At 41.5% G+C, this 23,948-nt stretch overlaps 1 protein-coding gene across 4 annotated transcripts; it reads left to right on the forward strand.

The window, feature by feature from the left end:
* Positions 1-131: 131 nt before the first annotated feature.
* LOC121484437 (zinc finger protein 268-like) lies at positions 132-15,374 on the forward strand. Of its 4 annotated transcripts, none has more exons than XM_041743708.1 (5): positions 132-218; positions 9,125-9,250; positions 11,225-11,351; positions 11,630-11,722; positions 12,409-15,374. In XM_041743708.1, exons 2-5 carry the CDS (start codon positions 9,236-9,238, stop codon positions 14,247-14,249), a joined length of 2,076 nt encoding a protein of 691 aa, XP_041599642.1. In that variant the 5' UTR covers positions 132-218; positions 9,125-9,235; the 3' UTR covers positions 14,250-15,374. The 4 variants fall into 4 exon arrangements, with proteins under 4 accessions (XP_041599642.1, XP_041599643.1, XP_041599645.1 ...); XM_041743709.1 differs by having other exon boundaries at positions 139-166; XM_041743710.1 differs by lacking the exon at positions 132-218 and adding an exon at positions 261-434.
* The last annotated feature ends 8,574 nt before the right edge of the window (positions 15,375-23,948 follow it).

Genomic DNA, 23,948 nt, shown 5'->3' on the forward strand with positions numbered 1-23,948 from the left:
TCTAACCAGGGTCAGAATGAGGGTTTGTGTGTTGATCACTCACTCCAAAGAACCACTGAACCGGCTACAGGGGTCAGCGAACCAGGTGAACGGAAGCGGAAGTGGCGTACCGAAGCTTGGGTTCCCACGGCGTAAGGTCACAGATTGGCGGTGGAAGTTACGTTAGGTTTGTACAAGCGGCTTTTAGAGTTGCGCAAGTGGAAATCCCGCGACTTGAGGTTCGGTTTGTGCTGGATATTCTTAGGGGATGGGATGATTGTTTCAGGCGGCTTCGGTGTGGTTGGGGGCCTTGGCAGAAGCTTGGAGTGGCATCAGTGTTTAGGACAAGAGACTCTTCCTACTGACAGCGGCAGGTGGGCTCCGGGTCGCGCCCCAGGCCGTAGACAGAGGCACTGGGAGAGCCGCTGACCGAGGGGCCAGTCGGGGTCTGGTCGGTGAGGCAAGGATTGGGGGTTAGGCATCTGGGGTTTCTGGGGTTCGGGTTTGGGCATCTGAAGGGTCCGTAATCCCTGTGAAAATAGGTGTCTGGGGGGTTGTGATGGATGCTAGAGCGTAGTGCAAGGGTAAGGAGCAGCCCAGTGTTCGCGGGAGAGGTGCGTGGGGTTGGAACTGGAGGAGCTGCAGGGAGATGTTTGGGTGTGTATATTGGGGTGTCATATTTCCCGGCTTTTTATTTTTTTTAATTTTTATTTATATGATAGTCACACAGAGAGAGAGAGGCAGAGACATAGGCAGAGGGAGAAGCAGGCTCCATGCACCGGGAGCCCAACATGGCATTTGATCCCGGGTCTCCAGGATCGCGCCCTGGGCCAAAGGCAGGCGCCAAACCGCTGCGCCACCCAGGGATCCCCTTTCCCGGCTTTTTAAAAAAAGATCTTATTTCTTCACGAGAGAGACACAGGGGCAGAGAGACATAGAGGGAGAAGCAGGCATCCTACGGGGAGCCTGATGCGGGCCGGATCCTAGTACTGAAGGATCACGACCTGAGCTAAAGGCAGACGGCCAAAAACTGAGCCATGCAGGTGCCCCTATTTCCCTGCTTTTTGTAAAAGCTGAATTTTAAGCATACAGAAAGTTGAGAGAATAGCAAAATGATCGCCTGTATACCTGCCATCAATACATCCATGAATTGTTAAAATCGTACCATAAATACTTAGAATGTCTGTGTGCGTGTTAGCCAGTGTTCACACGTTTGCACACGCATGAAATCATATTAGTTCTAGCTTTTTCAGTTAGTAATAATCGTGCTTTGGATAAAGCCCATTTGCTATGACACTGTTACTGCACAAAGCTAGTCCTAGCTTTTTATGTCTGTTGTGCTACATATGTGTGACTTGGTGTAAAGTACTAAATTCTGTAATTCTCAGTTTTCCCAATTAGTTTGGTATCTACCTCACAGATACTCCTGAGGGCCCTACCTTCAGGACCTCATCTAAACCCAGTTACCTCCCAAAGGCCTTTATTCCCAAATACACAATACACATAGGTTTGCAAAAAAAAATTTTCAGTAGATTCCACACCCAAGGCGGGGCATGAACTCATGACTCTGAGATCAAGGTCACATCCTCTACCAACTGAACCAGCCTGGCACCCCTAAACACTAGTCCAACACTAGAGTTGGAATGTCCCCTAAAGGACATTTTATATATATATATACACACATATATATATATATATACATATATGACATTTATTTATGGACATAAATATTATATCCATAATAGGTAGGTACTTGGCAGAAGGTAGCTATTATTATTTGAATGTATACTTTCTTAATGGGAGAAACAATTGTTAACTTTATATATATAAACATATACATACATATATACATTATTTATATGTATTTACATTTGATATTAAATGGAGTTTTCAGTTTTTTCATCACTACATTATATACTTATCAATAAAAGCAGATAAAAGTCACTTTAAGTTCTGTAATGTTTTGAAATGTATTTTTTTTTTAATTTTTATTTATTTATGATAGTCACAGAGAGAGAGAGAGAGAGAGAGAGGCAGAGACACAGGCAGAGGGAGAAGCAGGCTCCATGCACTGGGAGCCCGACGTGGGATTCGATCCCGGGTCTCCAGGATCGCGCCCTGGGCCAAAGGCAGGCGCCAAATCGCTGCGCCACCCAGGGATCCCTTGAAATGTATTTTTAAACTGAATTATATTTTATGGATATTTTTCCTTTTTTAATGGATAAAAGTTGGCCAGATTAAATGCATATTTTAAAGGTTTTGGTTTAGTTTCACCAAATGCCCCAATAATGTTCCATTATCTAATGTTTCTGTGCACAGTGTGCCAGGTTTTTCTACATCTTTAGCAACAATGAGTACATCATCCTTTTATTTTCTCATATGATACCCTGATTTAGAAAAAGTGATTAGTCTCAGCTTTTCTTTATAGTTTTGTTTACTAAAGGTCATATTTGTTTAAAAATGGAAAAGGCTCCATCCTTGTTCTGTCTTCCTAGTCCCTCCGTGTAACCCTCCCAAACTTTACAACTACTGTTCACAAATTAGTAATGTATTATTCCCTTGACTGGTATAATTTTATCACATGTATATGGATATACTCTTACCATAATGAGTACACTCTTTAGTTTTTCCAGTTTGTAAGTTTATAATAAGGATATTATAATATGGTCTTCTGAGGCTTGCTCTTCATTCAGTACAAGTCTGTGATTCATCCATCTTGCATGTAGGTTTGGTTCATTAATATGAATTTCATTACATAAATGTAACATAGTTCATGCATCCATTCTCATACTGTTGCACATTTGTTTCTGCATTTGAGCTGTTACAAGTAGTGAAGTTCTGTAAAGTCTTATACGTCTTCTAGTCATTGTGACATTTTGTCTAGTCTAGGGTATATACCTCAAAGTATAATTTTTGACATAAAGTAGATTTTTATCTAGAAGGAAAAACCAAATTGCTTTTGTACCACCTTACTCTGTCATCAGCAATCTATAAAACTGCCTGTTGATTCATAAGCTTTCCAACACTAGTATTTTCAGTCTTGCTGTTTGACCATCTTTTGGGTTTAAACGTCATCTCATTGTGGTCTCCATATGCACTGTTCTCATTACTAACATGGTTAATCACATTTTTATATATTCATTGGCCATTTTTTAATTTACTTTAATTTTTAAATTGCAGTATAGTGGATACACAATGTTACATTGGTTTCAGGTGTACAACATAGTGATTCACCATCTTTATATATTACAGAGGCCAATTTTAAAACTGAGAAGTTTGTCTTTACTCATTTTAGAGAATAGTCACATATTTGGAATGCTAGTTATTTTGTAATAAATAATTTGACTGGCCTTTGTTCCCAGTTCCTGGGAAGTAGCCTCTAAATTGTTGGAATGTCTTGAGTAACAGGAGTGTCTTTGTTATTAATGGTGGCTCTTGTAGCTAGTTATCCCAGTTAGGTAACTCAGGGTGAGGCTATTTATGCCAGAAAAACCAACCATATGATTAAAAGTTTGGGCTTTGAGCCTGGTGATAACCAGCTCAAAACTCTGAGATGGTAAAGGTGCTGGAGGTTGAGTCACATGGCCAGGGATATTAGATCAGTCATGCTTACTTAATGAAATTCTAATAAAAACTATAGACATTGAAGCTCAGGTGAGCTTCTGTGGTTGGCAGTATCTTACATATTGTCACTCGTAGATATGCTGGATGAGTAATGTGTCCTGACTCCAAAGGGATAAGACAATGGAAACTTCTGGTTTGGGAGGCTCCCAAATCTTGTGTACCCTATTGTCTCTCTCCATTTGATGGGTTATGATTTGTATCCTTCTGCTATAATAATATTTTTTAAATTACTTATTTTTTTAAGAATTTATTTGAGGGCAGCCCTGGTGGCACAGTGGTTTAGCGCCGCCTGCAGCCCAGGGCATGATCCTGGAGACCCTGGATCGAGTCCCATGTCAGGCTCCCTGCGTGGAGCCTGCTTCTCCCTCTGCCTGTGTCTCTGCCTCTCTCTCTGTATCTCTATGAATAAATAAATAAAATCTTTTAAAAAATTTATTTGAGAGATTATGCATGTGTGAGAGTGCATGAGTCGGGGTAGAGGCAGAGGGAGAGAGAGAGAAGTAGACTCCCTGCTGATCACTGAGCCCAACTGGGGATTTGATTTCATGACCCAGAGATCATGACCTGAGCCAAGTCAGGAGTCGGATGTTTAACCCACTGAGCCACACAGGCACCCTTCCTTTTGCTATAATAAAACTTTTATCTTGCACAGTTTCCCCGCAAGTACCTTGTAAATACTTTTTCTTCCCCTTTTAAATTTCACTGTTTTTTTTTTTTTTTTTTTTTAAATTCATGATAGACATAGAGAAAGAGAGAGGCAGAGACACAGGCAGATGGAGAACCAGGCTCCATGCAGGCAGCCTGATGGGGACTTGATCCCGGGTCTCCAGGATCACGCCCTGGGCTGAAGGCGGCACTAAACCGCAGAGCCACCCGGGCTGCCCAAATTTCACTGTTTGAATATGAAATTGCAGTTAATGTTTATATTGCTATTAAAACAGTTGCATAATGACAGTTTTATTTTTTTCCAATCTTCATTCCTTTAATTTATTTTTCCCATTTTATTTCTCAGGTTTTGATCTGTGGTATATGTTTTACTAAATGTTCAGGTAACTACACTTGATCTTAGCCAAAAGGCCGAGAAGCAATTACTAAATGTTCAGAAAGAGGTTATCCTTGTCCCTAACTTTAAAGAAATGCTGTGGGGCAGCCTGGGTGGCTCGGCGGTTTAGCGCGGACTTCAGCCCAGGGCCTGATCCTGGAGACCCGGGATCGAGTCCCACATCGGGCTTCCTGCATGGGGCCTGCTTCTCCCTCTGCCTGTGTCTTTGCCGCTCTCTCTTCTGTCTCTTATGAATAAATAAGTAAAAAATCTTTTAAAAATAAAAATAAAGAAATGCTGTGGATTATTTTGTAGATACTCTTCCTTGCCTATTTCTAGTTTATTTTTTAAATTTTAAAAAAGATTTTATTTACTTATTTGTGAAAGATATAGCGAGCGAGAGAGCACAAGCAGGGGAATACATATATTTAAATGTAAATATAAATAAATCCAAACCATTCTAACAGGGCAGAGGGAGGTGGAAAAGCAGACTCTTCACTGAGCAGAGAATGTGAAGCAGGGCTCGATCCCCAGAACCCTGAGATCATCACCTGAGCTGAAGTCAGATGCTTAACTGGCTGAGCCACCCAGGGTCCCTATCTCTAGTTTAGTAATTTTTTAAAAAATTGCCAGTGGAGAGACACCTGGGTGTGTCAGTCATTTGAGCAACAGATCTTGATTTCAGTTCAGGTCATGATCTCGGTCCTAGGATTGAGCCCCATATTGAGGTGTGCTTTCAGTAGGAAGCCTATTCAGGATTCTTTCCCCACCCCCACCCCCCCAAAAAATAAATCTTTAAATTGTCAGTGGCTGTTTTTTTTCTTACATGTCTTTTCTTCATCTGTTCAGATCATTGAATGGCTCTTATTATCTTTGCATTCCTAGAATAAAATTCTTCCTATATTTGGTTTTCTTTTTATTATTTTTTTAAAGATTTTATTTATTTATTCATGAGAGACACGGAGAGAAGACAGAGTCATAGGCAGAGGGAGAAGCAGGCTCCTCGCAGGGAGCCCAATGTCAGACTCAATCCCAGAGTCCTGGGATCATGCCCTGAGCCGAAGGCAGATGCTCAACTGGTGAGCCACCCAGGCGTCCTTCTTTTTTCTTTTTCTTTTTTTTTCTTTTTTTTTTAAGATTTATTTGAGAGAGAGAGCAGAGCAAGTGAGAGAACACAAGTGAGGAAGAGAGGGAGAAACATGCTCCCAACTGATCAGGGAGCCTAATGAGGGGCTCAATCCCAGGACCCTGGAATCATGATCTGAGCCAAAGGCAGATCCTTAACTGACTAGGTCATCTAGGTGCCCCTATTATATGTATTCTAACACCTCATACAAACTGAGTTACACAGTAAGTAGTTGTGTTAACAGGAGTCCCATTCCCTGGCTTCTGTTCTTGAGCTCTGCCAAGAAAGAATTCAGAGCCAAAGTCTTAAGCAAGCAAAAGTACATTCTTGAGATGGGACAGCTGACAGGCCCAGAGGTGGCAGCTGCACTCCAGGTCAGGATTGTTTTTTCTTTTGGTGTTTGGATAGGTTATAGGTCATAGCTGGGGCAGTTTCTGACTAAGGTTGCAGCCAGTCATGTAAGGGATTCTGCCTACCAGAGGAATTTTTTATCTTAAATGGTGTTTGTCGAAACTGTTTAGGCAGCCATTCTCTGGGGAGGGGACTAAAACCCCAATTTAAATGTATTATAATAAAGCTTGAGGTTACAGTAGGGCAGTGGTTATAGGGAAGAACACAAGCATATCCCCTGGGGTCTTTCCCAGGTGTTTGGAACTTGGCCTCTGCCCTTTTATAGTTGGAAATCACTTGTTGACTGCTCATATCTAGCTAACTGCCTACTCTGTCAGTTGCTGGTGTTTGGCTTCTTTCGCTTAGAAAAATACTTTTCAGATTCATCTATTTTGCTTAGAAAAATACTTTGCAGATTCATCTGTGATTTTCCATTTATCATTAGTTTATTCCTGTCTACTGCTGAGCAGTAATGTACAGATATGCTGTATGTAATATGTTCATTCCCCAGTTGATGGATATTTTGTTATTTGGGGGGTCAGTTTTGGATATTCTGAATAAAGTTGCAGTGTATATTCATGTACAAGTCAAAGTGGCTGTACCATGTTGTATTTTTACCAGCAGGAGAGTTCTTTTTCTTCATATCCTAGTCAGTATTTAGTATTTTCAGTCTTCTAAATTATAGCCATTCTGGGGTGCCTGGCTGGCTCAGTTGGTGGAGCATGCGATTCTTGATCTCAGGGTTGTGCGTTCGAGCCCCAAGTTGGGCCTACAGCCAATCAAGCAGTCAATAAATGTAAATATAAATAAATCCAAACCATTCTAACAGGTATGTAGCAATATTTTATTTTGGTTTTAATTTGCTTTTGTTGTGTAACCTAAAGCAGCTATTCGTGAGTTCATTAGCCATCTCTACTTTTGGGGGTAAGTGTCTTTAAGTCTTTTGTTCCTTTTTTACTAGATTGTCTCTTTTGTGAAGTTGGAAAAGTTCTTTGTATTTTTTAGGTAGAAGTCTTTTAGTCAAATATGCATTTTGTTAATATTTTACTTTAGCCTCTGGCTTGATCCTTCATCTTATAAGTGTCTTTTGAGCATCAAAAACTTTTAGTACTGAGGAGGTCTAATTTATCACTTCTTTTATTGTGCATTTTGTGCCCTGTTCAAGAAATCTTTGCCTAATCCAAGGTCACTTGAAGTTTTTCTTGTTTTTTTTTTTTTTTTTTTTTTTTTATTTATGATAGTCACAGAGAGAGAGAGAGAGGCAGAGACATAGGCAGAGGGAGAAGCAGGCTCCATGCACCGGGAGCCCGATGTGGGATTCGATCCCAGGTCTCCAGGATCGCGCCCTGGGCCAAAGGCAGGCGCCAAACCGCTGCGCCACCCAGGGATCCCTTGTGCTTTCTTCTAGAAATTTCACTGTTTCCTCTTTATAAAAAAAATTTTTTTTTATTTATTCATTCATCAGAGATATTGAGAGAGAGAGAGAGAGAGAGAGAGAGAGGCAGAGACACAGGCAGAGAGAGAAGCAGGCTCCATGCAGGGAGCCTGACGTGGGACTCGATCCCATGACTCCAGGATCACGCCCTGGGCTGAAGGCAGCGCTAAACCACTGAGCCATCCGGGCTGCCCTGTTTCCTCTTTTTTAAAGTAATCTCTACACCCAACGTGGGGCTTGAACTCACAACCCTGAGATCAACAGTCATGTGCTCTATAGGCTGAGTGAGCCAGGCACCCTGACAGTTTCAATTCTTACATTTATAATCTATTTATGTTAGTTTTGGTATGAGATAAACACAAATGCCCTATTGTCTCAATAGCATTTGTTAAACATTTTATTATTTTTTCATCACACTTATGCTTATCTCTAACTTGTTGAATATATGGAGCATATATAAAGCATTTTTGGTGTGCTGGCCCACTGGTCTCTCCCTTTGGCCATTTCTGTCTGTTTCTCTTGCTTGATTCCCCCCCTAGTTATGGGTCATATTTCCTTGCTTCTCTGCATGTCTGCTCTTATTGGATGTCATATATTGTCAGTTTTACATTGTAGTTTGCAGGATTTTCTTTGATTCCTTTAACTTCCTTTGAGGTTAGTTCTGGGATGTAATCAAGTTCCTCTGAAACAGTTTTTTTGAAGGCTTTCTTTTAAGCTTTATTTAGTGGGGTCAAAAGAATCTTTTGTCTGGGATTATTTTGTCCCCATTCCTGAGGTAATATTCTCCTGAGACCTCTGCATATCATGAGACCAGGCATATTAGAAGGTCTTTCCACACAGGCTAGTGGGAACACTATTCCTGATCTTGTGTGATCGCCAGGTATTGGTCCACCTGTTCCCTTCCAGTGGCCTGAGTGGTTTCCTCACAGGTCAGTGGTCTTTAGCCGGAGACTCAAAGGAACCCTCCGTGCATCTGTAGAGTGAGTTTTCCCTCACTTCTATAGTATACTGCCTGGCAAGTGTTAGCCATCTTTGCTTTCTCTGACTCTGAATTCTGTATTGTTAACTCAGCGATACTGCTAGACTCTTTTTGGGCTCCTCCTCCCTGTGCTGTGGTCTAGAAAGTCTCCAGGCAGTGAACTGTGGCACACAAGGGTCTTCTCCTATTTCCCTTCTCTGATGTCTTTGTGTGAAAACAATTGTTTTAGACATGTCCCCCCCACCCTTTTTTTTAGTTGGTTAAGATAAAAGGATAATTCATAATTTGGTGATTTTCCCTGGAATCAGAGGTTCTATCAATTGAGGGTTTGTGTTTTAATCCTTGGTCCATCAGATAGTGTGTGGCTGTTAGCTAGGTGCTGACCTTTCCTTTCTTGGTTTTCTCTAAAATGGAATAATCAGAGTCAATCCTCTAGGACTGTGAGGGTTAAGTGAAAAAAAGAAGATGCTTAAAACAGTTCCTTGCATGTATAAGAACCTGCTTTTATTATTATTTCCACTTCAAACAAATCTTTCTTTGAATCCATAGATTCTGGCTTACTAGAATGAGGCACTTTCTATAAAGGAAAAAAAGTAGATCTCAAGTCTAGAAACTCATCCTTGCTGAGGATACTCTTGATGAGACACCTGAATTCTGAAAATGACCAAGTCCCAGGTGAGTGGTTTATTTCCCAGATTTCTAGAAGTTTCTAGAAGTATATACAGTCTGATGGTTGTCAGAGTTGGTAAGGGGGTTCAGGGGATGGGCAGAATGAGTGAAGGGGAGTAGAAGATACAGGCTTCCAAATATAGAATGAATAAATCATGGGAATCAAAGGTACAGGATAGGAAATATAATCAGTGATATTGTAATAGTGTTGTATTGTGACAGTAGCTACACTTATGGTGAGCAGAGCATAACTACAGACTTGTTGAATCACTATATTGTTCATGTGAAACCAGTGTAACATTGTGTGACAACTATGGTTAACAATTTAGAAAATGTATATAATCAAAGTGAATGATGTATATAGATATATTGCAGCTGGGAGAGATGTGTTTAGATTGGGAGACAATAATGATCTGGAGGTAGCCAATCAGGAAGGGAGTTTTATCTTATCTGTATGTCACATGTTGCAAGGTGCTAACAATTGGGACATTGCCACATAAGTGGCAGGATCCAGGAGCTGAGTTGCAGACATTTCTGTGGTAATACTGGAAACCATCACAAAAGAATAGAAACATGTTATAAGATTTACTTTGTACATAAAGAGGAAGCACATGAACTTTTTGAGTAAATATTTCCCAGACATTAAGTGTGAAGACATATCTGTGATGGGTTTTCCTCCAGAGTATGGACCTAGTGAATGGTGATCTTTCTAAGGAAATGTGGGAGATATAGAAGGCATAGCTAGAAAACTTTAAAAATCTCTCTTATCTACAAAGAGAAGAATAGTTTTTACCTAAGGGTCATTGTGTAGATCATTGCATCAACATATGTGAAGTGTTTAGAACAATATATAGCACATAGTAAGAGCTCTGTGTTTGCTTTTTTTGAGTATCATGATTCAATACATAGCATAGTCAATTTCTAAGAGGCAGTTCTGAGCATAACATACTTTTGTATGTGAAAAACACTGCAGTGTCTACCAAGTGTGAAGGAAATGTGTACACTTGCTTCAAGGTCTGTTGCTGCCTGTACCCAGGGCATCCGTTATCTTTGTTCTCCTTTGTCTCACTGAACTTCTTGCAGTTCCTTGAACTCAGCATGGTATTTAACACTTTTAACACCTGCTCCCTCTGTAAGACCCACAGCTCCAGTGTCTTCTAGCTCTTGCTGTGGAACACACCACTAAACATGCTGCACCTCTGCCAGCTTGACCTTTTCTTCAGAACTATTAGGTCCTTACCCACTTGTGCCCATATTTGAACTTGAGTATACTCCTTTGTAACCCTTGTTAAACCATGATGTCTTGCTGTGTATAAAATCTGTAAAAGAGTATACTTGCCGCTCTGTAAGAGCAGAAGCTACTTGAAGTCAGAACTATGGTTTACTTTCTTTTTTGTTGCAGTGAATAGTAGGTAACATTAAATGCTCCTAATGTGGGTTGCAGATGCTTTTTAGGTAAAGTCTTAACAACATTTTACATTGGGTGAGTGAATGAGTGAAGAAGTGACTGAAGAATGCAAAAAGGGGCTCCTGGGTGGCTCAGTCAGTTAGGCATCCAACTCTTGATTTCAGCTTAGGTCATGATCTCAGGGTCTTGAGATCAAGCCCCGCATCAGGCTCTGTGCTCAGCAGGGAGACTGCTTGAGATATTCTCTCTCTCTCTCTCTCTCTCTCTCTCTCTCTCTCTCTCCCTCTCCCTCCCCCCGCTCCTGCCCCTCCCCCTGCATTCGCATGTGTGTGCTCTCTCTCAAATAAATAAATAAATAAATCTTTTTAAAAAATAAATAAATCTTAAAAAAAAGAATGCAGAAAAGATAGTTTATGGATTAATTAGCTCACAAAGTATAAATCAAAACTAGATATAGAGAAATACTTGTTTATAAATTTCTATAGTAAAACTAATCAGAATAACATCCTATATATTTTCTATATTTTATTCCATTATGTAATTCCAGATTAAAAAGGATTATGTTATTACAGGGCTTGTTGTCATTCAGTGATGTGTCTGTGGATTTCACCTGGGAAGAATGGCAGCTACTAGATACTGTTCAGAGGAACCTCTACCGGGATGTGATGTTGGAAAATTATAGCAACCTAATATCATTGGGTAAAGATGATTTTCCTAAATATCTCAGCATGAGCCCATTAATTGCCTGTTTTTTCCCCCATTGGTACAATTTATGGGTACTCTGGTATTCTTACTGATTTTGGAGTTGTATAGGTTATAAAACTTATTTTCTTTATAACTAAACAATGATGGTATTTACTTTCATTTTCTGAATGAAAAGTTTCTGTTTTGCTGAGATTTACTATCTATTCCCTGAAACAGAATTCTTCATCATAGGCCCTAATATTGTTCAGTTCTGTGTGATTATCTCTTGACAGGTTATCAAGCTACTAGGCCAGAAGCAATGGTCTACTTGGAGGAAGGAGAACAAGGAATGGTAGAGAGAGAATTCCTAAGCCAGTGTAGTCCAGGTGAGTACACCTGTGCAGTGGGAGTTAGTGGAAGCCAAGTGACAGTTGATCATTGGTGCATTGGGACCCTCGTTATTTTAATATTTTGTATCATCATCTCTGAACCTTAAGAGGTGACTTAGAGCAGGTGAAAAGAGGTCATCAGAGTGAATGGTGCTTCCTTCTTTTACCATATATGACTCATTTGGTAGCCACCAAGTAGAAGATGGACCTCCTTTTATCTACTCTGGGTCAGATCTTGGCGTCTCTCATTTGGTCTTTCTTTTTTGGCTTAGTTGTTCTTTTTCAGCTTGTTAGACACAACCCACCTTCCCCATATCTTATCCATATTCACATAGCTCTTCCGTTATGCTTTCAGATATTCATAGATTCCCTCAAAAGTTTGAGGACACCCATGTCCTTCAGTTCATTGCTTAATATTTATTTCTTTTATTGGATGCCTCTGACTTATCTTGTGCACTTGCTGTATCACTCTCTCCATTCTCCTTGGATAGTGACTTGAGATTCCATCCCCCTCTGTTTCATAATGGTAGGATTCACTAATTTTTTTCCCCTAGAAGTAATGTGGCAAGTTTAGGGTTGGTATCAGGAAAATATTGAGAAGGATGAATGTGTGGAGAGAAGTAATGAAAATAATGCATTGGGAAAACTATTTTCTCTGAGCAAAAACTTTGTTCCATTTGTAGAAAGACCTCTTCAGTGTTTCTCAAGAGGAGAATGTTTGAAACAAAAGTTGGATTCAAAATTTCAGAGTAAAAACTATGCAGAAATGAATTCTGATCAATTAAACGGCCACGGGAAATCATTTTTCCATACTCTACATGAAACCTGCCATACTCAAGCCCAGTACAGTGAACATAATTTCTGTGTGAAGACTTTCAGCATGGTGAAAAATCTTAAAAGACATCACAGAATCCACACAGAAGGGAAACCTTATGAATGTAGTGAGTGCCCAAAATCCTTCAGGTATAAGTCGAAGCTCATAATACACCAGAGAACTCATACAGGAGAGAAGCCGTACAGATGCCCTGAATGTCAGAAAGCTTTCAGTACAAAATGTCATCTCACTCTACACCAGAGAACTCATACAGGAGAGAAACCGTATGGATGTATTGAGTGTCCAAAATCTTTCAGAACAAAGTATCACCTCATTCTCCACCACAGGACTCACACAGGTGAGAAACCCTTTGAATGCAAAGAGTGTGGAAAAGCTTACAGGGAGAAGACAAAGCTCAGATTGCACTACAGAACACATACAGGAGAGAAACCTTTTGAGTGTACTGATTGTGGGAAAAGTTTTATGCAGAAGTCAAACCTGATAATCCATCAAAGAACTCATACAGGAGATAGACCCTATGGATGTAGAGAATGTGAGAAGACCTTCTGTAGTAAGTCTCAGCTTGTTGTTCACCAGCGAACTCATACAGGAGAAAGGTTGTATGAATGCAAGGAATGTGGGAAAGCCTTCAATAAAAACTCACATCTCCTGACACATCAAAGAATTCATAGAGGAGAGAAACCTTATGAATGCAGTGAGTGTGGAAAAGCTTTTGTACACACATCACAACTTATTGTACATCAGAAAAATCATACAGGAAGAAAATCTTATGAATGCAAGGAATGTGGGAAAGCCTTCAATAAAAAGTCACATTTCATAACACATCAGCGAATCCATACGGGAGAAAAGCCTTATGAATGCAGCGAATGTGGGAAAGCTTTCATAGACAATTCACAGCTTATTGTGCATCGAAGAACTCACACAGGAGAGAAACCTTATGAATGCAAGGAATGTGGGAAAGCCTTTAATAAAAAGTCATCTCTCATAACACATCAGAGAATCCATACAGGAGAAAAACCTTATAAATGTAGTGAATGTGGAAAAGCTTTTATTGACAAGTCACATCTCATTGTCCATCAGCGAACTCACACAGGAGAGAAACCCTATGAATGCAGTGAATGTGGAAAAGCTTTCATACGAAAGGCAATGCTCATTGTCCATCAGAGAACACATACAGGAGAGAAACCCTTTGTATGTCTTGAATGCCAAAAAGCCTTTAGCAGTATGGCAATGCTCAGTAGACATCAGTTGATTCACACAGGAGAGAAGCCCCATGGATGTAATGAATGTGGAAAAGCTTTCCGCCAAAAAAGCCATCTTATTATCCACCAACGGTGCCATACAGGAGAGAAACCCTACGGATGTGTTCCATGTGGTCAAATCTTCAACCAGAAGTCACAGCTCATTAGACATCAGAGACGCCACACAGGAGAGAAACCGTATCAGTGCACTCAATGTGGAAAAGCCTTTTTTGAGAAATCATACCTCAGTGTCCATCAGAGAAGTCACTCGGGACAGAAACCTTATCAGTGTAATGAGTGTGGGAAAACATTCTCTGTCAAATTTTTTCTTACTTCACATGAGGAAATTCATACCGGAAAGAAATCTCAGGAACACAGTGAGCACTGGAAAGACTTCAGTGAGATGTCAGATGAATACAAGAGAATTCATACAAGAGACATCCTATGAATTCAGTAAAATTAGAATACTTCTGGTCAAAAAAAAAAAAGAATACTTCTGGTCGGTGTCAGTTTCAGAGAACTTATCCAGGAGAGAGATCTTTTAAATGCAGTGAATATAGGGAAATTATCTATCGCTGGTGTAGCATCATTTCATTAGGGAAAGGCATATGAATAAGGTGAAAAGTCAAAATCTTTTCTTGAGAGGTGAAATCCATTATATATTGCATAGAAATAAAACCTGAGTGCAATTTTTGATGGGTTATCCTGTAAGTTTTCACTGAGAAAAAAAAAAAAGCCTCACAAATGGTGTGAATCCTGGAATACCTTCCAAACACATGAGCTTTCATACCAAAGAAAATAGATGATGGAAGACTTGTGATAAGGGATGCCTCTGGCATGAAGTCCAAACTTGGTGTGCATCAGATAACACTTATTAAGGAGAATTAGTGTGGTATAATGATGCTGGGAAAGGTGGCTTACATATAAACATTATAAGAAAAATTTCTTTTCTTTTCTTTTTTTTTTTTATTTATGATAGTCACAGAGAGAGAGAGAGAGGCAGAGACACAGGCAGAGGGAGAAGCAGGCTCCATGCACCGGGAGCCTGACGTGGGATTCGATCCCCGGTCTCCAGGATCACGCCCTGGGCCAAAGGCAGGCGCCAAACCGCTGCGCCACCCAGGGATCCCAAGAAAAATTTCATTCCTGTCACATTACTATTTATTTACAGAAAATAACATGAAGTAGTCAGGAAGAACAAATAACTTTGGTATGCCAAAAGACACTTTGTTTCATGTTGGAACATATTGGATAGTCAAAGCAGTAAATTAAGAATGGTCCAAGATGAATATATTTGCTTTGAGTATTTTTGTAGTACATGTATATAATAGTTTTCAGGTTTTGTAAGATCATGAAAGACAGTTGTGTACCACAAAATCTTTGTTCATTTGTATGTGTAGTATCTGTCAAGAAATGCCAACGTTGTAAATTTGTTTATATCATATAAACTGCAAGGGAAGTAATTAGACTTAAGATCAAGAATATTAAAAAAAAAACCCTCTTTACTGGTATAAATAAATGCATCTGGTAATAGTTTTAGCCCTTTGGAATAATAAAATTTTTAAAAATGTCACCTGGTTGTCACTCAAGAAAAATAAATCCATTAAAAATTATTGAGAATTGGGGCAACTGGCTGGCTCAATTAGTGGAGCATGCAACTTTTTTTTTTTAAGGTTTTATTTATGTATTTGAGAGACAGCATGAGCAGGCAGGAGCAGCAGAGGGAGAGAGAGAAGCAGGCTCCCCACAGAGGAGGGAGCCCAATATGGGGCTTGATCCCAGGGTGCCGGGATCATGACCTGGGCTGAAGCCAGACGCTTAACCAGTTGAGCCACCCAGGTGCCCTGAGCATGCAACTCTTGATCTTGGAGTTTTAAGTTAGAGCCCCACATTGGGTGTAGAGATTACTTAAAAATCTTTTTTAAAAAAAATATTGAGGATGATGAGTAATCATGTCTTCTGTCCCTGGGTTCTGAAAAACTGGAAGCAGCTGCTATTTTCAAAGAAATGAAAACGTCTGGTAGTGGTATTTCTCAAATGAGGAATGTGGCTTAGATCTATGGCCAGATGTGCTTCCCACTGCTTTCTCTTATTTTTTTAAAGATATTTTTAAAGTTAAGTAACTTTTTAAGATTTTATTTATTCATGAAAGACACAGAGAGAGGCAGAGACACAGGCAGAGGGAAAAGCAGGCTACAGGCAGAGGGAGAAGCAGGGTCCATGCAGGGAGCCTGACATGGAACTCATCCGGGGATTCCAGGATCACTCCCTGAGCCGAAGGCAGATGACCAACCGCTGGGCCACCCAGGTGTCCCTGCTTTCTCTTATATCACCTACTTTGTTAGCTTCCTAGGGCTGCCGTAACAAACTAGTATAAACTGTGGCTCAATACAACCGAAATTTAATGTCTTCTCTGGTCTAGAGGCTAAAAGTCTAAAATCAAGGTGTCATCTGGGCCATGCTCCCTCAAAAGCCTGTTGGGGAATCCTTCCTCGCCTCTTCTAGCTTCTGGTGACTTGCTGGCAATTTTTATTATTCCTTACCTTGCAGCTGCATACCTCTAATCTCTGTGATGATGGCTTTACCCCTGTGTGCCCGTCTTTATAAGTACACCAGTCACTGGAGTACAGGCCCACTCTACTCCTGTAGGGCTTCATCTTTAACTCCATCTACCACTCTCTTTCCAAATACAGTCATGTTCTGAGGTATCAGAGGTTAGGTCAGCATACCTTTTTTTATTTTGGAGGGAGGGAGATAATTCATCTACAACACCTAGCAATTTGGATATAAACCTGTAGAGACAGTCTCAGTTTCAGGTCCAATACATATATCTAGGTGGGTACTCAGACTTGCCAAGCCTCCACAGTGGAGACTGGAAGAATAGTTGGCATTTACACCTCTGAGATGTAATCATGACATTACTCCCAAAGCTAAGAAATTAAATAGTGGAAATTAAAACACTGGGGATTTCCCTAAGAGATATGAGCCATAAAAGCATATGGGAGATTTTGCTGCAGCATGACAAGAGGATACATTAATGTGACTAGCCCTGTTTGAACCTGGGTCTCCACTTTGTTGGGGGATCACAAAAATTGTCTTCTGCCGTTTGAAGAGGAACTCAAAAGTAAGGTCTTTGACATCTCCAACCTAGGTTGGAGACATTCAGGTGAAGTATACTTTTCTTTGATGATGTAACTAGCTTTCTGATTTCCCAGGATGTGTAACAGATTGGAGTTTGTTGTAGGGCTGGTTGATCTGCAGAGCCCACCAGATGCTTCCAGAAATGCAGTAGATCTCTGCATTTTTCCTGGGTTTAGGATTTGCATTTGCAAGCCCCCCCCCCCCACACACACACCACTTTGGCTCTGCTGTGGTCCCATCCCTCTGCCTCGTGGAGAGCCCCCTCTACCCGCAGCCCCCCGAGCTTGCCCACCTCCCCCCCCCAACCCCCAGCCGCCCCTCTTCCTCACCGTCAGGCAGGGAGTCTGTCCTCCAGGTTGGCTTCCCTCTCCTACTGGCCCCGGTGCTGCTGCTTCCATGACCATCACTTTCAAATACCCTAGAGTTACTTCTATTCAGTGCACGTGTCTACTGGTGCTCCGTGCAGAGCACACCACCCTCATCAGAGGTCTTTCCGGATTCCGCGGTCTAGCGGAAGAGCAACCACCTCTCCCTCTGGGCGGGGACCGTTTCGCCGCGGGTCTCCTGCGCTACTGAGCGTCTGTAACGGCGTCGACCGACGTGCTGCAGAGTGTGGGCCTGGAAAGGTTTGCTCCAGGAAGCGAGACCTAGAGCGGAAGAAGCCTGCAGAGGCTTCTGCCCAGCCCATTATTTGAGGTCGACTGCGCCCAATGTGAAGAAGCCAATCATTGCGGGGGGCCGTATTCCTCGATATGTATCGACTGTGCAGAATTCGAGTCTTTGGAAAGATGGGACCCTTTACCTCCACGTGCCCAGGAGTGAACGAGAGAAGCCAGAAGCCGTCAGCGCTGGGTGGGACCAGAAGCGGAAGTGGCGTCGCCATCCTTTGAAATGGCGGCAGCTGCTGAGGTGGCTGCAGTTGCTCACTTACAGGGGCGGCGCCCAGCCGGGGCTCCGCGAGGGTGGCCCTTGGTTGGTGAAGGCAGCCTGGGGGCGTCTGGCGCTTGGAGGTGGGCTGGAGGCTCTGTGATGAGTGACTGGAGCGGTGGCTTGCGTGTGAGAGCAGGCGTCACGGGAGTGGGTCAGCGAGGGCTGGGGGTTACTTCTCGGAGACTGCTGGTGGTCCGTGCTTGGTTGGCTGTGAGAGTCGGATAACCGAAATGTGGAGGGTCCCTGAATGGGGTGGCTTGGTTCGGGATGACATAGCAGTGTGGGCATGAGTGGTGGGACCGGCTGGTTGTGTTTGTGATTGAGTAGCTTGTCCTGGTTGTGCACAGGTCTGACAAGTGTGGTGAATTGGGGAGATCTTGATGGGCAGGGGGCTTCAATAATTTGAGTCCAGGGGATCCCTGGGTGGCTCCGGGGTTTGGCGCCTGCCTTGGCTCAGGGCGTGATCCTGGAGTCCCGGATCGAGTCCCACATCGGGGTCCCTGCGTGGAGCCTGCTTCTCCCTCTGCCTGTGTCTCTGCCTCTCTCTCTCTCTGTGTGACTATCATAAATAAATAAAGATTAAAAAAATAATAATAATTTGAGTCCACCACCTGGGAAGATGGGAACAGGCTTTCTGGGCATATGATTGTCGTAGCTGACACACAATTTTGTCTATCATACCCAATCTTCTACGTAAGGCCTGTTTCAACTCTCCTTTGACCCCAAGTCATATTCTCTTCTTACTCTTTCTATGAAAATTGAAAATACTGTGAAGTGATTAAATTAATCTGCAAAATATATGTATTATGAAAGGTGTGGCTTCTGCCTTTAGTCCTTGGGTTTTTGTAAATTTCCCTCGTGTATTTTTCTTTCCGTTGCTCGTGAAACAGGTAGTGAGAAACAAGCCAGCTTCCCCAAAATATGCTACCTAGAGATAACAATTGTTAGCTTTTCCTTATGTTTCTTATTTTAGGCTTTTAAAAAAGATTTATTTATTTATTTATTTGAGAGAGAGAAAGAGAGAGAGAGACCCTGCTTAAGTGGGGGGAGGGGCAGAGGGAGAGGAGAGAGAATCTCAAGCGGGCTTCCCATTGAGAGTCAGTGGGACTTGTGGCACGATTTCAGGACCCATGAGATCATGCCCTGAGCAAAATCAAGAGTCAGAGGTTTAACCAACTGAGCCACCCAGGCACCCCAGTATATTCTGTAAAGATTTTATTTATTTATTTTAGAGAGATGAGAGCCTGAGCAGGGGGAGGAGTAGATGGGGAGAGAGAGGGGGAGATAATCTCCAGCAGACTCCACCCTGAGCACAGAGATCTGAGAGAGAGATCCTGAGATCGAGCTTCAGGCTACCTGCTCAGCCAGGAGTCTGCTTGAAAATTCTCTCTCTTTGCCCCTCTCCCCTTTCATGCTTGCACTCTCTCTCAAAAATAAATAAGTCTTTAAAAAAGAATCTACCTGGGCCCATTGCCAAGTTTTTATTATTATGCAGTTTTCCTTTTTTTCCCTCTCTCTCGAGATTTTTTAGGAGAGTGGTCACAAGGGATCCCTGGGTGGCTCAGCGGTTTAGTGCCTGCCTTCAGCCCAGGGTGTTGATCCTGGAGTCCTGGGATCGAGTCCCACATCAGGCTCCCTGCATGGAGCCTGTTTCTCCCTCTGCCTGTGTCTCTGCCTCTCTCTCTCTGTGTCTCTCATAAATGAATGAATAAAATTTTTAAAAAAAGGAAAAATGGTCACAAAATCTTCAAATTATTTTACTGGAAAGAATGTGGATTTTTAGAGTTAAGTCTTGGTTTATATCTCAATTATACTACTAGCTAGAACATTGGGAAAGTTACCTAAACTCTGAGTGTCCAGTTTCTCACTTGTATAAACTAAATTGATAGTGACTGTGAGGGTTGTGAACTGAACATTAAGTGAAATCTATGTAGAGTAGCTAGAATAGTGGGTAACATAGTTGCCACTTGATAAGAGGTGGTTGTTATTACTGATACAGATGCTGCTGTAGAGCTTTTTGCACTTTTAACTGTTTCTTTTATTTTCTTTCTGTTATACAGTTGTACTTGATATGCCATCTAAAGTAAATATTCCCCTTAAATCCACAGGTCTCACTTTCTGAGAAAAGACAGATTCTACAATGTGAGGAAGTAGAGGTTCCTGAACAAGCAGTGTCTTGTCGCTCTTGACCAGAGCTCTTAACAAGATTCAAAGAAGACCTGGAAAAGTCTTTGAGCAGATGCTGGAGTCACGGGCCATTTCCCAAGAGCAGCTGAAAATGACCAAATCTCAGGTGAGCTGTCTTCCCAAAGGATTTGAGGACATTTCTAAGAATGTACCTAATTAAGAGCAACACTACACACAGAGGAAAGTCAGGTGGGAAAAGGCACAGAAGGAAGATTAACATGCAGCCAGTTGGAACATAGGTGTATATACAGATAGTAGGTCAACATTAAAACATTGCTATGGGCAGCCTGGGTGGCTCAGCAGTTTAGCACCGCCTTCAGCCCAGGGCCTGATCCTGGAGACCTGGGACGGAGTCCCACATCAGGGTCCCTGCATGGAACCTGCTTCTCCCTCTGCCTGTGTCTCTGCCCCCGACCCCTCTGTGTCTCTCATGAATAAATAAATAAAATCTTTAAAAAAAAATAAAACATTGCTATGTAAACCATAGCGTTCAAAGTGGAGTTGCCAGTTTTCCTCTGGTGCCAATGACAGCCATAATCAAAAGAAAAAGAGGCATTTTTATGAAGTACATTGTTTTTTGAAGTACATTTTCCATTAAGACAGTTCCTTACAATCAGAAAATGCTTTCTGGCACTTAGGCACGAAGTTTTTGTCAAAAATCAAAAGAGTTGCCCAAAATCAGTATCACTAGTCCCTTCTCCCTTTCTTATTTGAACCCATTCTGGTTGCTTTTAATCTCCTCCTTCTTCTAAAAGTGTTTTTTTTTTTTTTTAAATCAGGATCACCAATGATTTCTGTTGTTAAATCTCATGCTCATTTTTTAAAAATATTGTTTATTTATTTGAGACAGCGAGAGTGCACAAGCAGGGGGAGCAGCAGAGGGAGAGGGAAAAGCAGACTCCCTGCTGAGCAGAGAGCCTGGCGTGGGACTCGATCTCAGGACCCAGGAATCATGACCTGAGCCAAAGGCAGATGCTCAACCGGTGAGCCACCCAGGTGCCCCAAAATGTACAAATCTTAATGAACCATTGAGTAGTTTTGACATATGTATGCTTACCTGTGTTGCATGGTTTTCATGCACCCATTGTCATGACGATGTGATTTTTATCCTAATTCTGTCCATCTGGTGAGTTACACTAGTTGATTTTTGAATGTCAGGATATTTTTGGTGAGTTTTAAGTTTCTTCCATAAAGACAAAACTGGATTCACCAAACCTTGGGTATGTAATGTAAAAAGGATAATAAATTCGTATGTATATTTTCCATACCACTGAGTGAAAAATCACTTGAAATAAGAATATGCCATTACAGGTAACATTGTTATTTAAGGATGTGGTTGTAGACTTCACAGTCTACAGTAGGTGGCTACTGGATGCTGTTCAGAAGAACGTATACTGGGATGTAATGTTGGAAAATTATAGCAACCTTATGTCTATGGGTAAGGACCCTTGGTGAACCCCCAGTCTATTGCCATTCCTTTCTTAACAGCCTGGATTTATAAGTTTTCTGAAGTGTTTAATGTCTTTGAACTTAGGATTTATAGATGGTAGAACCTTTGTGTCTGTCTGAACCTAGAGCAAGGATCATGCTCTCACCTTCCAGATGAAAGCTTTTCAGTTTGCTGAGGTGCTAACTCTGAAAGAGCTCCTTCCTACATCTTCAGAGTTCCAAAGACCAAGCTCTTTGTGTCATGGTTATCCAGAAGCAGATTGTTAGGCTTCCAGTCTAGCAGCAGTCCTCCATCTGGAGCAGGGAGTCAGGAGTTGTAGAGGGGAATCAGTAATGTTCAAGGGCCATCTAGGTGAGTGGATAAAAGCCAGGTCCATGAGTGAAAGCCTAAAGAACTAGAACCTTTGATAGTTATTTTGAAAACACTAAAAAATCCTTAAATCCTAAGGGCACCTGGCTGGCTCAGTCAGTAGAGCATGTGACTCTTGATCTCAGGGTCGTGAGTTCAAGCCCCACTTTGGGGGTAGAGATTATAAACAAACAAACTTTAAAAAAAAGAGATACATGCTTTAGGTCTTTGCACTCTGTGTCGGATCTGGAACATAACTAGGACCTGGCCTTCTTGGTTGTTCTTTCTAGCATTTATATTCTTCATCACCAATAGTGCTCATGTTGCCTTTCTCCTACTGAGAATTAAGCTTCCAGATACCCATGCATTTTTCCCCTTTACCGTGGCTCTATGCCACTCCGCTTCCCTTCTGTCTTCTCCTCTTCTACTGGATGCCTCTAACTTGTATCCTATTTCCAGAATACCATTTCTATCCTTGATCCTTGATCCTCCTTATGAGAGTTTGGCCCCTTCCAGTACCTAATCATATTCATTGGTCTTTCTAGAAGACACCTGGCAAGTTGATGATGATACAGATTGACTCCAGGAAAACTCTGACAGACTGGATCCCATGGAGAGGCACCAGGAATGTGATGTATTTGGCAGAATATTTCACCTGAGAAGAGACTTTGGTCAATTTGATTCAGGTGGAAAAACTTTGAAACATAGTTTAGATTTACTTTTCCAGAACAGAAAAAAAGTAAAAAGCTGACAAGTTAAGTCTACTCAAGCAATTATTTTTCCACAGTATGCACAAAAACACTCATTCTGGAATTGTTGTGAATGTGATTGTAGAGAAGCTGTAAGAAGACATTGTGCCTGAATATGAGTCATATAGAAATGAAATTTTATAAATGTAGTGAATGTCAAAGATGTTTTAACCATGTGTTACAAATCCTTCTATACCAAGAAGTCACATAGGAAAGAAACCCTATGGATGCAGTGAATGCAGAAAATTTTTCTCATAGAACTCACGGGTCATGGTGTACTAGAGAATTCACACAGGGGAGAAAATATATGAATGTGATGAATGTCTGAAAGCTTTTATTCAAAAGACAGAGCTTATTTTACATCAAAGAACTCACAAAGGAGAGAAGCCTTATGAGTGCAGGGAATGTCTGGAGGCTTTTAGTAGTAAGTCTCAGCTCACTATACACACCAGAAGTGTCACACAGGTGAGAATCCCTGTGAATGCAATGAATGTCATAAAACTTTCATTAGTAAGCCGCATCTCATTAAGCATAAGAGAACTCATACAAGGGAAAGACCCTATGGATGTAAGGAATATGAACTTTCTTTTTTTTAAGATTTTATTTATTTATTCATGAGAGACACACACAGAGGCAGAGACATAGGCAGAGAGAGAAGCAGGCTCCATGCAGGGAGCCCAACATGGGACTTGATCCCAGGACTCAAGGATCACACCCTGGGCTGAAGGCAGACACCCAACCACTGAGCCACCCAGGCGTCCCAAGAACTTTCTCTCTTAAGTTTAGTCTCACTTTACATCATAAAGCACATAGAGGAGAAAAGCCCAATGAATGCAGTCAGATTCAGAAAGCTTTCGTCTGCAGATCACAGGTCATTGAACACCAAAGAACTTACACTGGAGAAAAACTCTTTTCGCATAAACAATGTCCAAAGGCTTACATCCAGCAGTCAGAGTTCACTTTATAGCAGAGAATTCATACTGGGGAGAAACCTTATAAATGCAGTCAATGTCAGAAAGGTTTCATTTGGTAGTCAGAATGTGTTTTACATCAGAGAGTTCATACTGAGAAGAAGCCTTTCTACTGTGGTGAATGTTGAAAAGTCTTCAGCACCAAATCATCACTTAGTATATGCCAGAGAACACACTCAGGAGAAAAGCCCTACAGATGCAGTGGTTGTGGGAAAGTTTTCTCATAGAAGTCACAATTCATTGTACATCAAAGAACCCATACAGGAGGGAAACCATATGAATGCAGTGATTGTCAGAAAGCCTTCAGCTGTGAGTCCCTACTGATCATACACTGAAGAATCCATACAGGAGAAAAGTTCTATGTATTTAGT

Source organism: Vulpes lagopus, chromosome 2, assembly GCF_018345385.1.
Source record: "Vulpes lagopus strain Blue_001 chromosome 2, ASM1834538v1, whole genome shotgun sequence".
Taxonomy (NCBI): domain Eukaryota; kingdom Metazoa; phylum Chordata; class Mammalia; order Carnivora; family Canidae; genus Vulpes; species Vulpes lagopus.

Bases quoted from the DNA above. Each gene is read 5' to 3' on its own strand.
- LOC121484437 (XM_041743708.1), top strand. The intron at 11,352-11,629 runs GTAAAGATGATT...ATCTCTTGACAG, and splicing joins TAGCAACCTAATATCATTGG to GTTATCAAGCTACTAGGCCA. The intron at 11,723-12,408 runs GTGAGTACACCT...TTCCATTTGTAG, and splicing joins CCTAAGCCAGTGTAGTCCAG to AAAGACCTCTTCAGTGTTTC.